Below are 15,057 nucleotides of genomic sequence, written 5' to 3' on the forward strand. Positions count from 1 at the left end.
CACATTGGAGGTACTAAATTTAATGTGCATTGAAAAGGTGAATTAATGCACATGTAGACATGCCCAGTGTCGCTTGCTCTTGCCCCTAGGATCTCAACAGTAGAACAACAGACGTTTCCAACTTCCCCTGCTGATCATCTTGCTGGGCTCTTATGCACTGTTTACAAGCGAATAGTTTAGTTGAGCATTAACGTTAATTCTTCCTGTTGCTCTTCATAAGCAGATGTTTCTCCTCCAGCAGAGGCTGAAGGATGCTTTTCTACAGCTCAGTTCCTCAAAAAGCGTCTTTCTTTTAATCGTCTGCCTTCTCCCATCCCTCTCAAAGAGTGGCCATATTGAGACGGGTATCTCTCGTCTTGCTCTCGACGACACTAAAAAGCTCTACCTGCTCACAGCATAGAAGGGGGGTCATCTTCTTCCCTGAGGGGAGCTGTGGCTTTAGTCCAGCAGAGAGCAATGCCTGGTAGTGGCCACTTTGAAAGAGGGTAATTGTTTGTGACAGATAAACCTCCTCTTTAAAAAAAAAAATGTCAACTGAATGACCAGTAATCCTAAATACCTTTTCAAAACCTGCCTTTTGCAGCTGATCAACAGGCAGGTCTGGAAAGAGGGAGGATCGCAAGCTTAGGGCAGCATAAGTGGTGGCAGGTAAGGAGGAAATTAATTCATAAGTTATTTCATAGATGTTAATGTCAGGAAAGGATCAGGCCAGAAAATGTTGGCAGGACTGAACCCAGTAACTTATGTGTGTTGTGGTAAGGTGAAGAGGCAGCAAGAATTTGTGGGGAAATGGTGGGAAGCAGGGGAGGAAGGGAGAATTTGGAGGGGATACCATGCAGAACACAGATGGGATCAAGGTGTGTGAGCCGTTCGACTGAACTGACTTTTAAAGAGAGGTGGCATACTTTTGACCCCAGTAATATTTCTTGCCATGGCAGGGGGTTGGAGTAGATGATCTACTCAGGTCCCTTCCGACCCTAGAAACTATGAAACTTCTCATTCATGTCTGCTCATTGTGCGACTCGGGACATATTTCCGCTGAAAAGAAATGTGAATAACCAGAAAAAATTGTTGTTCATCTCCCTCTTCCCTCCCTTTCTTCCCCATATGCAAACACAGATTATGCACAAGGGTTTAGCCAGTCTTAATTCCCCGGGGAGTTTGTAGTGTTCATGTCTGGGCAGGGCCACGGTTGTGTTTGTACCTACCTAACCATCTACTTACCTTTACAGGGTAGGATTTCTGTTAAACACACAGGCTTAACTGAGACCTCCTTGCGTTTATGCTGCTTTGTTTCTTGATAGCTGCAAAGTTCCTATGTGATATTTTACCTAGTAAGTATTTACAGATATGTATTCCCCATTTGCACATAGTTTTTCCTCTGGTAATATATGACTTTAGAAATCCCCTTGTTTTCTTAAAGGGTGTTTTATTAGAGCCATCTCCATTTAAAGAACGTAACTCCCTTGGCCGACTGTTTTGCTTTATTCCCCTTGCTGCTCCGTTGCATCGAGGTAGCGTAGGTCAGAAGGCGCAGAGACAAGGTTGTGAAGGTGGTTTGATGCAGCCCAGAATCTCTGCTGGGACCTGTTCTTTCACACTTGTGTCAGCTTAAGGCTGCTGCCCAATGAGGGAACTCTCCCTGGCCAGTTGTGGCTGCCTTATCATCCCTATCAGCTGTCAGAGCCTCTGCCTCCATGCATTCGTAGTCGTCCAAAAACAGTAGCCTTCAAGGCGACCATCCCCTTGTTTGGACTGTGCCAGAGGTGTTGGGTCTTGCGCATGTGTTGGGGGAAGGCTTAACCTAGCACAATCTCTTCAGCCACTTTTGTGTTCTGAGAAGGTAAATACATCTTTGCTGGCTGGAGACAGCATCCTAGTGGCCAGCTCTTCAAAGCATCTGCCTCTGTCTACCAGCAGGGTCTGTTGTGGTGGGGTTGTAACGCCAGTGTCTTGTGCCTTGCCTGTGTGTGCCAATCCTGGCCAGATGCTGGGTGGCTGGGAAAAACTCATGTGAACATATGTTAAACAGCTAGGACTGAATAAAGATTTTGGGACGGTTTGCCAGCATAGAAGCAGCTCTTGCCATTGGTGTGAATTTGCATATCGACCAATTTTACTAATAAGATTTTCTGGGCTGGTCCCTGAGTTGAATGTGAAGTGCAGACTAGCAGGAGTCCATCAGTTTTAGGGTTGTTGATCCTGGTATCTTCTACTTACCGATTCTGCTAGATCGGTAATATCGCTGTAACGGATGCAGCGTTTTCTACATTCCCGTTTGGTCTTTGCTGGGAAGGCGGTGTTGTTTTTCTGTGTCGAGAGAAGTTAGTGTTGCTGTTCCTGATGCATCCACACACCCACCTGCTTAGTACCATGCTTCACCTGTGAAATGTGTCTTGCATGGCTACTATTGCATTCCTGGTGTCATTCTGTGTCTAATTAGGAGGGAAACAATAATGCAATGTAGAGCATGGATGCTGCTCTAGCAGGACTGCAAGTAACTCCCCTGTTCTAAATGGTGGGGAACAATGTGTCAGATGAGTGCTTCCTCTTAGATGGGCAGAGGTCTGGGTCGGTCTAGCTTGCCGGTTGTGGTGTTCACTCCCCTCCCAGGAGCATATAAAGCTCATCTCACTGCCTTCACATATGTTTGGGGTTTTTTATTTGAATATCATATTTCTGCCACAAGCACAACAAGTTCATCCATTTCCTGGTTATATTTGAGTTACACATTGTTAAGTATAAAAGAATTAAAGTCTATAACAATAAATAAGTAAAATACTCTGCTGTTATTTACTGCCTGTGGCTGGTAGCATTGCCTGCTTTATACTCCACAAAAGCACAGCACATAAATGAAGTGTCTTTATTTATTTTAAGGTGCTTTTGACTAAATTCTTTAATTTCACTGGCTGTCAAGGTAGTGTTAAGTAAAATGGGTTTGAACTGCTGTAGTTTTTGTGTACTGGACTAGATGTCAGAAACCTTTGCCATCACTGGAAATTCTGTCACTCTGGATTTACTATCTGTTTCCCACAGCTGAATTCTTAAACAGTGTGATTTAACACCTTGGCTCTCCATCAACCAGTCCTGGCATTTATTTGAATGCATTACACCACTGGTTTCCATAAACTATTTTACAATTGTTTCAAATAAATGACTGTTTATTTCTGTGAAAACCATCTGTATTTCTGTGGAGAGCGACAGATAACTGTATGTAAAATTTGGTAATGTCACAGCAGTGCAAGTTAAGAAAAACAGATTGGATTGAAAAATCTGATGCTTGTGTATAATGTTAAAGGTCTGTTTTCATCCCTTAAATGTCTGTATTTAACAAGTGATATCTGAATTTGCAAAGATAAAATCTTTGCTCCACTTTAGAGGTGTTGAGGGCCTTTGGGGATTTTGAACAAATAAACAGGTTTTAAGGTGTCCCGGTAGCACTAGGGTTTGGGATGTAAACATTCTGCCTTTTCAGCTATCTCCTCTTAAGCTGTTCGCATATTTTTCTGCTGTCCTTATTGTCATTGCCAAGCCTGCCTTTCTGTAATGTGCCAAGAAACCTTCCCCAACAGAAGGCCTGAGATCTCTTAAAGTCTTTGTTTTTCCACAGTGTATTCCTGGCTCTTCCCCTCCTTCTTTTGTTTACCGCCTCTCTTCTCTACTTCGTTTCCTATGCAGCGGTCAGCATCTTGAAGTTGGTGGCAGAGCCCAAACCTCACCAGTATTTCAACTGAGCCAGGCTCTCCAGATGATGGTAATGTCCTGGTTTGCATAGCTGCTGATCTGCGTGGAATGAGTATTCAGATTGCACTCTTTCCATTTTTCCTCATGCTGGTAGTGAAGGCTAGTACTCAATGGCCTTGCACTTAGTGTGATTGATATATTTTGACAGATTATTTGAAGTGATAGAAATACATAAACTCTCCTCTTTTTATGGTCTTGTAATAGCTGTAACATATTTCCAGCAAATGTTTTCTATAGTAATAATAAAAAGTGGGTAACAAGAAAAATAAATATAGGTACAGTTAAAACTCGAAAAATAATCTTTTCAAGTTCTAGGGTTGGAGCAATAAAGCTATAAATCTACTTGACTTGGAAAAGGAGAAACTTTGAAATAAGGAAATACCATGGATCAGCATTTAAAGTTTATCTGATGGCCTTCTATAAATGTTTTTTCCCTTCTGGTTTGCCACTACACAGAGAGAAAACCTTTTTCCACTGGGCTGTGGCACAGCTGTGATTTTTTTGGTTTTGGTTTTTTAGGAGACTCTCCTGTTCACATTTGTTCACCTACTGTGTGTCTGGCAGTCAGGGGAGTGATTTTTCAACTGTCTCTAACTTCCTAGTATTTTTATCTGCTGGTGTAATAGCACCACAATGTGCAAGGTACTTTACAGGATGCGAGAGACGAGCCTTTCTCCCCTAAGGCTCAGGCTGGGGCAGTTTCAAACGTGGAAGTGTTTGAAGAGATCAGCAGGGAAAGGCTTTGCAGAGGAAGTAGGTGTGAAGGAAAGGAAGGGGGGGGACTGGATGTGTATCCATCCTTGGATGATATCAATGAATGCAGAATGCCTTGGGAATGGGAGAGGTGCAACAAAGACATGGCCTCCTCTTCCAGTGACGTGTAAAGCAGATGCAACATAATTAGAGAGGATGTATCTAGCCAAAACCCCTTTTCCATGTTTGCGACAGTATCCGCAACACTCAGCCCCTGCTTTCACTGAGTCCAGGGTCTGTGTGCCGCTGCTTGACGCTCCTTTACCCACCCCCTCACTTAATTTGTAGGTGATGAGGGAAGGGAAGACCCCATTCCAGTGAGTTCCTATCATTCACAGTTATGCAGGGCTGCACTGACATGCCCATCAGAGGATGGCATCCATGATCACAGCGAGGGGCTTTGGCCACATCCCCTTTGGTGTGTGAAATGTGCCCAACGACCTCTCTTTACTGCGCATGTGCCATGTCCCCATCACTGCCATTCTGGATCTGCCCTTGGGGACGGATCACGTTCCCCTTGGAACGCAGAATAATGTAACACTCGTCTTACAGGCAGGGCTGTGCTTGTTTGAACACAGTTGGGCAACGTGGTTCACTGGATGGGATGAAGGGCTAGGATTCGAGACTTGGAGTTCTCCATCTACTTTTGACTAACTACAGTAGGCTTACACGCACCATGCTGACACCGTGGGAAGCACTAACTCAACTAGGACTCCCAGCAGTTTCACTGAAGTGAGATTTCTTTTTCTTTTGAGTTATGGGTGCCACTGTGGGAAAAGGAGCGTTCACAGAGAGGAGCACGTGAGGTGCGGTAGGGCTTGCTATGGGGCATCTCAAGATATGGTAAATACAAACTAAAACTAAAACCTTCTGAGTGCAGACTTCTGACTGCAACTGCAGGGCCTTTTGGCGACGTGGTTTGAAGGGCATGTGAGAAGAATGTGCGCAGCAGAAGCAAACTGGCTAAACTGGAGCTGCAGGGTGAGGACCTGAGAGCGGGGCAGAGGGTGACCAGGGCCCAGGCAAAGGGGTGTTGTGGTAGCAGCAAATGTTAGAGGTAGAAGTGCTTTTTCATTCACACTTACAATGAGTTGAGTTGTGTTGTGTGGCAGCAATCTGCAGCTCTCCCAGTTCCTCAGAGTCATATATGGAGCCCAGTCTTAACCATAGTCCCCATTTTTATCCCTTTTAACTTGTCACAGGCAGAGCCTGACTTTGCTTTGTTTTTTGTTTAAGTGCTTTACGGTTTGGGGAGGGGGCGCGGTTGTTGTGTTTTCTTTTAAGGGTTTGAGTTTGTTTATTGTGCAGATTCAGCCCCTGACCATAGCATTCCTCGTTGCGTTGAAAGTTAATGGGGGCAAAATTGCATTGCAAACATTTGAACCTGGAGGAGCCATGGCTGAACTTAGTTGATCTCTGGTGATCGGTTCAATTTAGTTACGATTTTTAGCCATTAGGCTGGGGTTGAATGATGGTGATTTGGTTGAGGCCAAATGTCTGTAGAAAATTGGCTCTTTGATAAGAGCCCTGTTATCAGAGGGGGATACTTTCTCATTTACATTTAGATGAGTATCGATTATTTATTTACTCGGAGAAGTGAGATTCGTTCCCAATCTTATCTCTCTCGTCTCTGCTTGTCAGCAGAAAGAGAGATAGAGCTCCTGACATCAGCCCAAGATAACAGCACTTTGTAGTAAAGATAAAAGTTGGAATGGGCCTTTTTCTAGTCTTGACTGAAAGGATAAGTTTTAAAAATTAGAACTGATGGGTCATGCTTTCAAAACCCTTTCTGAAGGCTTTGCAATTTAACTAGGCAGCAGCTCTGGTTTGTAATAGGCACAGCCGTTCTCCTTTTGTGAGGGAATTGTTTAATTTGATTATACTCTGTGGTTCTCATCACCAAGGGTAAATTTCATATCGTGCTGTGGGAAGCCTACAGCGACCTTATGGCCCATGTACACCCTTTTTTTGCTTTAAATTCCTAATGATTAAAGGTGTCTGCTGCAGTGTTTGCCACAACCAAATAAAACAATAAAGACCTTTCCCCAGAAAACAACTAGCAACTGCACTGGAGGGCAGATAAACATTTTAACAGGTGGGAATGTGCATTATGGAGATCCACACATTTAAATGTTGCATGCGCGTTTGCTGTTTGGAGTCCAGAGGTTGAGAGCATTGCTTGTACATGAATGGTTATAGACTTTCATGCTGCAGTTGGTCAGGTTGCTCTGCAGTAGCTGATCAGCATATTAAAATCATTGCTAAAAGAGAAGAGTTTGCCTGCCGCCTTCTGCAATTCTGTACATTTAGGCACTTGCTGATATTTGCAGGATATTTTACACAGCAGTGTGCTCCAAAAAATAAGATCAGAGAGCCCAAGGCAACTTGGCTGCAAAGGCTGCTGGAACAGGGGTTCAACTATAGCACCTCCTCCTACAAGAGCTAAAGAGAGCTTAGCCTTTGGGTATGTACGATACCCTTGAATTCCTCTTGTCTAGTTTGTGAATGAAAAATGGTTGGCTTGAAGGTACAACTGCTTCATCTCTTACCATCTTGGCTTGGCTCAGACCATGCTTTTGGTTCATCTCTCTCTCTCCTTCCGCATTGGGTGCACCTGTACAGTGGCTTCTGTCCTTCCATGGCCCTTCCACGGGACAGGGAGGTGTTTCATTTGCACTCCCCCCCGCCCCCCCCCCTGCAATTTCCATTCTAGACGCCCAGCTCCTCTGTGGTGATGTCTCGCAAAGGGCTGCCTCTCATCCTGACTCATGCAAATGGTCCTGTGCGTGAGCATGCTGAGCCAGTGTCTCAGCCAGCTGCAGTGAGAGATGAGCTACGTGCTCCAGCTGTGGTCTTTTCGTGAATAGATAAGACTTAGCGGCTGACGTGGGTGTGCATGACCACTTTACCTTTCACATGCCATATTTTAAAGGTTTGCTTTGAAGTGTGTGTGGAATGCTTGTCCCAGCATTGCAGAAATCCATAAACCTCCAGCGGTGGTATTATAACGTGGAAATTCTGTTGTGAAATGCCCAGAGCAATATTTTGTTACTAGACCATTAAGTTGCATGATATTTCTACTATAAATACATCATTTGAACATCTGAAAGGAGTTTTCTATTTACTCCAGTATAACTGCTCCACAGAATTGCTCTTACATTTTTTCATCTGTTGTAAAGTAGAGGTCGTGTAGCTTTATACAGATTTGTGACATTTTAAACCTATTTTTAAAGGGTAGATACTGCCTAAAGACCCATTTACACTCCTCCCTGAATTTTACAATATTTACTTCTTTAAAGAATCTGTTCTCTAGAAATTACCTCAGCAGCTGCCCTGTGGTAGCGGTCTTTCATTGGGTTACTTACTGAAACTCAGGAAACATTATCTGACTGTAAACTAAATACTAAGATTTTGGCAATTTATAGAATTGCAGAAATTCACAAGTTGTTCCAAAAAAATAGCTCTTGCCACTATCATGCTTATGCAAAAAGCTGTAATCACCAGCAGCTTTGCACCATGCACATTGGCAGGGAATTTATTAAGGAGAAAGGACACTGAGTCTCTTTTTTTCAGACACTTTACTTTTTTTTACATGGGTCCAGACCACAAGAGTCAGTGGTCTATAGGGAGATGAGCCATTGTTGAGCACTGGTTTTTAACTCAGTATCTTAATTATACTTCACACCTGAGTAAGCAGTAATTTTTAAAGTGGGAATAAGTTTTAAAATGATGCTTTTGTTTGCCTTTTCAGCTAGTCCTTTCAGATGCACCTGAAATGGCGGTAACTGAAATTAAAAATATATATTATTTTCTGTGGGAGCACTGTGTATAGCCAAAATCACTGGTTCTCCTGCTATGCGTTTCACACGATAGTGGGTAAAAAAGATGCTTTAAAAATTGGAATATGCTGGTAAATGAAAACTACAGCTTCCAACAGTGGGATGTCTGGGCATACTACTGAAAACTACCCCCTATGAAAATGGCATCTATATTGCTGCAGCGCCTATTCGCTGGACATCTCATCAGCAAATAAATACTTCCAGTTTAAAGCTAGGAGAAGACTCCAGGTGGGAATGACAGGGAAAAGGATGAAGGGAGAAGGCTCACAGGGTTTGCAGATGCACCATGCAGGTTTTCAGGTATGTCCGTGTGCGTACCGGTGGCAGGGGTCCTGGGCCTATGCCCTCACAAGCAGGTTTAGAGCTGTGGTGGAAGGAAAACGTGACTGGCCCTGACCTCTCTACCCTGCTGCAGCCAGTAGGCTTCATACAGACAGTGTCTGTTTACACAGAGCTCCAGTTTGGAAATGGAGTTAGACCCATGTCTCGCCAGCAGCTTTCTGGCATCTTAAGGAGGGATCACAGATTCCGGGATTTGAGAAACACGTTCCCTTCCCCCACCTCCCTCCCTCCAAAAACCGATTCCACGTGCACATGGCCCCAGTGCCTGTGTGTAGCAGCTGGTATGACTTAACAAGCTGAACCAGCTTTGAAGGGGCCGTGGCAGAACTGTTGCGATTCACGGTGTGCCCGCTGGGCTTTCGCTAGCCACGTGGTGGTGGCTCGGATCTCCCTTCGGATGTTATGCCTCTTCCGGGCCCTCAGCAGCGCCGAGGTAGCTCTGTCTTCCCGCGCCACAGACCCCTTCTCTCCTGCCACATCTTGATGTTCCGCAATGGGTGGGGTCGGCTGGCAGGTCCCTCGATGCCTGGGTCCGGCCTGGCAGTTGTTCACGGGGCTCCGCTGCCCCTACACCCTGGCCTCACGCCACCTTTGCTGGGTCACCTCGATGATGTCCTAAGGCCTTCCTAGCGGGTCATGCCCTCCCTGCTTGTGCACTGATGCCTTGTGGGGCTGGGTCTCGCACACTTTGGCCGGGCCTCACTCCTAACCCCGTCCCCCGAGAAGCTACCTCTCGGGAACTGCTCCCTAGCTTCCCTATGCCTCATACCCCGGGTGCCCTCACCCCAAATTCCCCAATCAGGGGAATTTCACCTGCAACAACCGAAACTCAGTGCTCCTCCTTCAACCCATGTGAATCTCTCTTCACTTAGCCTCCAAGTTCATGCCATTCCTGCTTGCCCTCCTGGGCCTTATCGGCGACCCCATCTCGATCACGTCCCCATGTCTGGGTCATCCCAGGCTCTTGCCTGCTGGTGTGCCATCCTTCACACCCCACCGGCCCTCCACTCCACCTGCGTCTTGCGGCGTTCTCGTGGCTGCCTCCGTTCTCCCTCCTTCAGGCTAGGGTTCGCTCCACCGGTGCCCGCTGAGGGATATCGATGGGGTGCCTCTCTCCCCGATGAACCTTGCTCCGGCTCACCAGCCTCCTCTGGATCCTCCCCTGGGGCTTGCCCCTTCAGTGGCGTCTGCAGCAGCTCTGTCTCCGGGCTACCTGCCCCCTTTGCTGCGGCCGCCGCCATTTTCAGCTTCGCCGGCCAACGTCTGGTGCTGACGTCACCGGCCGGCCACAGCTGTACATAGAGGCGGCTCACGAGCTGCGTGGGTTCCTCCCGCTGTTCCCCATGTGCGTTGTTCAGGGCTGCAGGTAAGTATCCTGCGTTACCCCGCTTCCCGGGACACATGGGATACTTGTCCAGCTGCCCTCGGACGTGTTGCATTCTGTTGTTACGAAGATGATAACAGCCGTAATAGTGGTCTGATCTCTGCCACCTGAATCTGGGCGCAAATAGAGTAGGATTCACAGAATCTCGTGAAGTGAAACATTTCCTATGCTGCAGTGGTTTCTGCTTTTGAACAAGGTGATATGATAACAGGAACTCGGAGGCTGAAGCAGTAACTCAGGCTGCCGTTCTCGTCTGCTTCGCCTGCTCTGCAGGTGCTGAAGCAGTAGGGTTTTGCATGGGGACTTCTGGAAATCACACTTTACTGTGCCCCGGTAGCAAGATGAACTAAGCAGGCTTGTGCCTTCCACCTGAATCTTCTTGATCTTGCCACTTGCAGCAGCTTTAAGACACAGATTGATTGTGCTGGTATTTCATTTGAATGTTGTGCTCAGTAAGTTTTGTGTAACCACCACACCTTTCTGCTTCATTTTTGAGCCAGTTTTCCAAGATCTCCTGTGGCACAGGAGGAGGAAATGGTGCAGTACACACTTTGCTCCCGTTGCTATTTGTGCTTAGATCAAATGTCTCTGCTTTTTCTTGGAGTGCAATTTGTTTTATAAATGCTTGGAACCAGCTACTTGTGCAATTGCTGATTGTGCTGGGCACAGAGGGAGCAGTTCTGCTTTCCTCCTGTGGCCTGCAAATAGCCTGGCTCTGCATCTGTTCTGAAAGTCACCAGGAATAAGGAGACTCCATTTTACAGAAAAATAATGTGCGATTTCAAGAGCAGAATACGCTCGGAACATGCGGTGTGCTCTTCACATGACTTCTGGGGAAACGAAATGAGGAGCTGTAATTGAAACTCTGCTGTAGTAAATTTAAAATTAATTGGCTAACAAATTTCATCTCTTAGGCATGCCATCTGAGGCTAAAAGACTTAATTTTTTTATATATGTTTTAAATATTTCATCATATACTATCATAATTCAAAGTCAGTAAAGCATTCAGAACTATTTAACTACTAATAGAGAAGGAATAGATTTCATGATTTCAACAAATTTGTTGTATTAAGACCTATTTAGAGATGCTTTGAATCGCTAAAAACCTTAGTTACATACTTAGCCCAGTAGATCAGCTGGTGTTTTTAGTGACTTGAGAAAAACAGTTGCTTGTTCTAGACTCTTGTGCTTCTCCCCCAGGGCATGACACGAGCGTTGAGGGAGGTTGTGCTTTAAGTGTCAAGTGGATGGAAGTATTTGCCTTCCCTTCAGAAGATACACATTGTATAAGAAGCCACTTTTAAAGTTTAGTATGGTTAAAAAGTTTAACAAAAATAGTTGTGTAATCTGAAAGTGCTTATTTCAGAAACATAGGCTGTTCTTTGAATTATCAATGCTTTTCTTTGCAAGGAATGGGTCAGTTTCCAGAATGGGGATAAGTGGGCTGATTGGCTTTTAAAATACTTGGGTTGTTCTTAAAATACCTGTTTCAGTAGAATTATTTGTAAGATTTTGTATTGCGCAGCAAGACCTCGAGCCTAGAAAACTAGTGGTGGAGCTGCATTAGGTATTGTAACAAAAAGGCCTGCAAAGGATCCTGTGACCCCAGCTGCCTTCCTGCCCTTTGGGCAGGGGGCTGGACTAGATGATCTTCCGAGGTCCCTTCCAGCTCTAATGTCTGTGAAATTTATGCAATTACTCCCTGTTTGCTGAGCAGCCAAGGTTTGAGTATATATTCCTTGCTAACTGAAAGGAATTCCTGAATATCATTTTCTTTGAATCATAGTAACTGAACAAAAATATGATCAGGCTTCTTCTTTTGGATACGTGAGAAAATGAAGTTCCTAGTTGGTTGTGTTTGACAGCCAGTCTAGTGACACTGCTGGTAGGAGTGTGGATGTTGGCCCCAGCGTCTCAGCCACCCTCCTGCTTATAAGCTGAGTTCTTACTGCCTGGGTTCCTGCTTGCAGGTTCATTTGCATACATTTCTCTTCTCATTGTGTGCTAATCTGTTATGTGAAGTTTTGGTTTGTTGCTCCATTAGCAGTCCTGCAATTCCCTGGACTTGGCTTCATTTCGCTTAGAGAAGTGAACCCCATATATAGTTTCATTTCAGTTTTAGGTCTAAAACTTTGGGATCCATATGAAAGAAGGACATGAAAAAAACCAAATAAATCTACCTGTTGTCCTCATGCTGATTTATCGCAATACTTACTATAACTTGGCAAACACTAGTCTAATTAATAACATCTTCCTTTTCAGTAGATTTGAATTAACTGAGAAATGGCAGATTGACACTTGAAGCTCAAAAAAATTGACAGTTAAGTTGCAGGTAGTTGAAAATAATTGGTCAGAAGTAGCAGGCCATATTTGTATCTGATTCTGTCTCCACACCTACTGCATTTTTTCATATTCAGCAGTTAACAGTATACAGATCTATAGTAGTACAGCAGATTTGTATGTCGATGACCCTTGCTGCTTCTTACAGCCATTAAACTAGTATCATACTCCATCTAGCATTGGGACCTCTTACCTGTGGAAGCAACGATAAATGGAAGTGTGCGCTCCTGTTAACAAATAAATCTCTCACATTATCTTGTGGATAATAGTGGAATGTGGGAAAGAGTACCGGTGACCGCTGCAAATGCATAAGAGGACAGTCCCAGGAGCATCACAAGTGTAGGCTTTTATAGAGTCACCAGTGAAAAGGAAAGCGGCAGTAGCACAAGACCAACTTTTGCAATCAGATGTAAAAAATACAAAATTCTGTGCGAGTTGTGCGCAGACTGAGGCAAGCATCTCTTGTGGCTGGCTCAGTCGCCCACCTGCCTCACGCGCAGGCAGCCTTCCTTGCCACTTTCCAACCCACCCGAGTGTCTGTGCACATGTACATTTGTTTGAGCCCTCAGGAAGGAAGGCACTCTTTTTTTTTTACTTTGGGCTGGGGGAGGGATGAACTCAGATAAGTAAAGGAGCCCAGTGTGTCTTTAAATGGGAATTGTTTAGCTATTCTGCAGTTCATCTGCCTTCTCTTCACAATGTGCTTCAGCTTCCAGACAGCATTAGAGAATAGCTGCATTTCTGAGGCAAACTGCAGGCCTCACAATAGTATTCACAATTGCCTTGCTCTCACTGTATGCAGAGTCAAAGGCAGCAAATGCATTTTACTTTTTCTACCTCAAGAAAGGTACCCAAATAATCAAAGATTTTTACACTCCAAGATCCAAGTTGATGACTTTACAGCAAGCTCTAGTGCCTGAGTTGATACATGGGATAAAAAGAAGCAACTTAGGTTGAGATCAGAAGCATCTGTTGTACTTTTTTGGCAGTGAAGGGGGCGTGAAGTGTCAGACCAGTGACCAGTGGGAGCTGGATGAAGTAATCTATCTTCCCATGCATTTTTTAAACATCCCATCCTCCACTTCTTTATTACTAAGTTCCCTTCTGGTGGAAGAGCTTGAGACATAAACATCCATCTGCTTTGCCTCTAGAATTGAAATATGTTCTTGTTAACTGAACATGATGAGCTGGCCTTCAATTAGAATCCAGAAAATTTCACAAGTTATTTTATATTTCAGGTCCTCAGTATCGGCTGGAGAAGCAGAGTGAACCCAATGTCCCCGTAGACTTAGACTGTACCTTGGAGAGCCAGAGCACTTTGGAATTCTGCCTGGTCCGAGAGAACAGTACGTTTGCCCTTTTCACTTCTGCTCTTGTAAATTGCTTAAGCTCACATAAGTTACGCATGCTGGAATACAGGCTGTGCCGTCTGGGCAAGTAAGTTTTGAAGAGACTCTGTTTCCTAAGGCACTTTCCAACTGTGCCAAAAGAATACTCCTAAGGGAAATGATTGATTTCATACCTTTTGGTAAATAGTCTGCATCCTGTTTATCACTTCATGATTAATCTTTTTCTGTTAAACTCTGTTCTGTAAAGTTATGACCAGCCCTGAAAAACACTTGAAATATAAATCCTTTTCTGTTGCAAGCACTATTTAGTGGATCAAGTCATTAGTCTGCAATATATTTTACCATATCAGTATTGCTGCTCAAGGAGCCAGGGTTCTTTACAGCTTTAGAAGAGATTAACCGCATGGATGCCGCAAGAGCAGAGGTGTGCAGCCGCGGGGTTTGTTTACATGTGGGAACAAACGATTTTCTCTCTAGAAATGCTAATTAAACATTCCTTTTTCCTTTCCTTCTTGTCTTTTTTTTTTTCTTTTTCCAAGTTTCATAAAGTTTTTGGAACAGGAGGCAGAGTTGTAAGGGTTGTCCAGTGATCCTTTTCGGTCCATCCATCACTTTCCTGCTTTCTCAGTGACCAAGCTCTCAGTTCTGTTTGTTTGCTTTTCTCCTCCTTCTCCATCTGCCCAACTTGTGGTGTGGTGCAGCTCTCAACATTTTGATTTCACTAGTCCGAAAAAATGGCATAGGTTTAATTGAGCTCATAGACACTACCAAGAGGTCTCCTATTTTAGCAGTGGTGATTGGAGCCCTTGTCAAGGAGCAGTGGAATTTCTGGTCTTCTTATGGAGCAAACCTTTTATTTGTGTTCATCAGGCTAGAGTGTTTCTTTCTTAATTCCTTCCTAGAAGGATAGGACATAAAAAGATGAAGGAGCATCATGGGGGGTAATGCCTACCTCATGTAAGGGATGGGGCCACCCATTCAACAGTGGCAAAATTTGAGGTTAAAAACAACAGAAGTGACCTTGTCTAACATCAGGTTGGTCAGAGCTGAGTTCAGGTCTCTTGTTCTGAACTCCTGGCCTACATCCAGTACAGATAGACCTTTCCCTCTTGATACCCCGCCTTTATTTGTGTGCCGTACTGTTCTAGGAGACCACAAATGTTGGAAGGGTGGCTATAGAAGTACAAACTGAAGCTTTAATCTTGCTCAGCAAACCCGGCTGTTTCGTAGTATTAAATTTCATGAAGCGTGTACTAATGATTTGGGTGCATCTCTAAATTTATTTTTGTATATCAAATTTGAATTT

At 44.5% G+C, this 15,057-nt stretch overlaps 1 protein-coding gene across 2 annotated transcripts in view; it reads left to right on the plus strand.

Moving 5' to 3' along the window:
• MAPKAP1 (MAPK associated protein 1) overlaps window positions 1-15,057 on the plus strand; it is a 135,332-nt gene that overhangs the window by 90,702 nt on the left and 29,573 nt on the right. Inside the window, exon 8 of one of the 2 annotated variants that reach the window (XM_090022890.1) lies at window positions 13,641-13,748. The exons of the other annotated variant lie outside the window; for it this stretch is intronic. Coding sequence (XP_089879016.1) covers window positions 13,641-13,748 — 108 coding nt within the window. The remainder of the gene's footprint in view (window positions 1-13,640; window positions 13,749-15,057) is intronic. 2 annotated transcript variants of the gene reach the window in all.

The sequence above is a fragment of the Crocodylus siamensis genome, chromosome 11, assembly GCF_052110815.1.
Source record: "Crocodylus siamensis isolate JL-2025a chromosome 11, ASM5211081v1, whole genome shotgun sequence".
NCBI classification, from domain to species: Eukaryota; Metazoa; Chordata; order Crocodylia; family Crocodylidae; genus Crocodylus; species Crocodylus siamensis.